The sequence below is a fragment of the Aplysia californica genome, unplaced genomic scaffold, assembly GCF_000002075.1.
Source record: "Aplysia californica isolate F4 #8 unplaced genomic scaffold, AplCal3.0 scaffold00527, whole genome shotgun sequence".
NCBI lineage: Eukaryota > Metazoa > Mollusca > Gastropoda > Aplysiida > Aplysiidae > Aplysia > Aplysia californica.
The window spans coordinates 238,864-241,242 of record NW_004797797.1 but is presented as its reverse complement, the minus strand read 5'-3'; the positions used below and the strand labels follow the sequence as shown (position 1 = coordinate 241,242).

At 40.5% G+C, this 2,379-nt stretch overlaps 1 protein-coding gene across 1 annotated transcript in view; it reads left to right on the top strand.

Moving 5' to 3' along the window:
- LOC101847365 (transmembrane protease serine 3) overlaps positions 1–2,339 on the top strand; it is a gene marked incomplete at its 3' end in the record, with an annotated part of 15,985 nt that extends 13,646 nt beyond the window's left edge. Inside the window, 2 exon segments of the mRNA XM_013086965.1 lie at positions 155–312; positions 2,185–2,339. Coding sequence (XP_012942419.1) covers positions 155–312; positions 2,185–2,339 — 313 coding nt within the window.
- Between the last annotated feature and the right edge of the window lie 40 nt (positions 2,340–2,379).

The following is a 2,379-nucleotide window of genomic DNA, read 5'->3' as shown; positions in this document are numbered from 1 at the left end:
TATCTATCTATCTATCTATCTATCAAATCTGTCTATCTATCTAGAATATAATGATATATTATATTATTTATATATCATTCTCTCTCTCTCTCTTTCTATCTGATTTATGTATTTTCTTTTTCTATCTGATTTATCTATTTATCTCCCCTCACAGCTACAGCAAAGATACCAACAGCGACATTGCCCTGGTCAAACTGACCAAATCTGTGGACACAACAGCTCGCAAAACCAAAGCTATCTGTCTGCCTACAGCGGGCGAGAAGTTCGATGCTCAAGTGTGCGTGGCCAGTGGATGGGGTGCCACACACGAGAGTGAGTCGAGGAATTCTTGTTGCTGTCTTTACTCCTCGTTGACTTTGTTTTTTCTCTCCATCTTCTTTCTTACTTCTTTTTTATATGTCCCTGTGTCTGTGTGTCGCTGTGTATAATTGTATGTTTCTTTGTCTGTGTCTCTCTCTCCGTCTCTCTCTCTGTCTCTGTCTGTCTGTCTGTCTTTCTTTCTGTCTCTGTCTCTGCCTCTGTCTGTCTGTCTGTCTATCTGTCTGTCTGTCTGTCTGTCTGTCTGTCTGTCTGTCTGTCTGTCTGTCTGTCTCTCTTTCTCTCTCTCTCTCTCTCTCTCTCTCTCTCTCTCTTCTGCTCCCTCTCTCCCTCTCTCTCATCTCTTTATTGTTGTCTTTATCTTTCTCTAACTTTGTACTTTCTCTCCGTCTTTTTATATCTCTGTCTGTTTCTCTTTCCCTGCCTTTCTTTGTCTGTGTCTCTGAGAAAAAAGAAAAGGAGGAACAAGAATTAAGATATATCTATCACAAAGCTGTATCTGCTGAGTACCTCGATCTGAGAAATTTGAAATTTAATCTTTCGGGGTTCACAACATGTCAAACTTTGTCGAATGTAGTCGTAATTCTCTGAACGTCTGGATAACGATTCCAAATGGTATTATGTTTTAGAAAGAACATAAGACATAACATATTTGGATTCTGACCTCAGGGTCTCAGTTACTCAAATCAGTCAAAAATGTAAGAGACAACTTTGTAATCTTAAGGCAGAGAAATATCGTCCAAAATGAAAAGCAGTAAATAATAATGTTTTTCTTTCTTTCTTTCTTTCTTTTTCTTTCTTTCTTTCTTTCTTTCTTTTTTTCTTCTTCTTTTTCCCTTCTTTTCTTCTTTCTTTCGTTCTTTCTTCCTTCCTTCCTGCCTTCCTTTCTTTCTTTTTTTCTTTCTTTCTTTCTTTCTATCTTTCTTCCTTCCTTCCTGCCTTCCTTTCTTTCATTTTTTCTTTCTATCTTTCTTTCTTTCTTTCCTTTCCTTCTTTCTAGGCGTTGTTCGTCCCCCTGCAGGATGTAGCACTCCTACAACATCCACTCTGTTCTATCAGCTGTTCTTTCTTTCTTTCTTTTTTTTCTTTTTTTCTTTCTTTCTGTCTTTCTTTCTTTCTTTCTTTCTTTCTAGGCGTTGTTCGTCCCGTGCAGGATGTCTCCCTCCAACAACGACCTCCACTCTGCTCTATCAGTTTTTTTCCGTGTCCAGGTTGTACCCATCCTCTCTTTCATGTCCTCCAGCCACCTCCTTTCTGGTCTACCTCTAGACCATTGTCCGGTACTAGGTCTCCATTCCAAATGCTACATTTTGGAGGGTCCATCTATTGTCCTTCATTCTGTCGATGTAACCAGTACATTTCCATTTTTGAAGCAGTTTTAAATTTCGGAATATCTGTCACTCTTGTTTTCTTTCGTATTTCTTGTATGAGTTTTTTTTTTGTTGGTCTTTTATTCTTATGCCATCATCCTCCTCCCCATTGCTCTCAGAGTTGCTTTTATGCCACTACATGCATAAAACGAAATAGGACATAACCGCGCTCGAAAGCAAGCTATATGCGCATTACACACTCTATTATTACCCCAGCAGACCATAGAACACCCAAAAACATTCCCAGCTTCCCCGTAAGCCCACAGTGCAAGCAGCCGATTAAGTGCTCAAACTCTAATAAACTGACAAGATCTTTCACTCTTTCACCTGGGTGAAGTGTAGACAATTCGTGTAAAGTGAATCTCCCAAGGACACAACGATGGGCACGTGACAGGATTCGAACCCACAACCTTACGGTTGCGAGTCTGAGGTGGCTAACCACTATGCCAGGCGACCGACGCCATCATCATGTAAAAATCTTTCCTGTTCTACACAGAGAACGGTGACGTCACATTTGCCGACCTGCCCTCCGTAATACGTCATGTGTCTCTGCCCATCTTGAGCCGTGACGTGTGCTCTATGTACATGGGCTATCTGTATCCCAAGATCATCTGCGCTGGAGTCGCTGCCGGAGGAACTGATACCTGTCAGGTAACTATCTCATAATAATGATAATAATGATAATAATAAT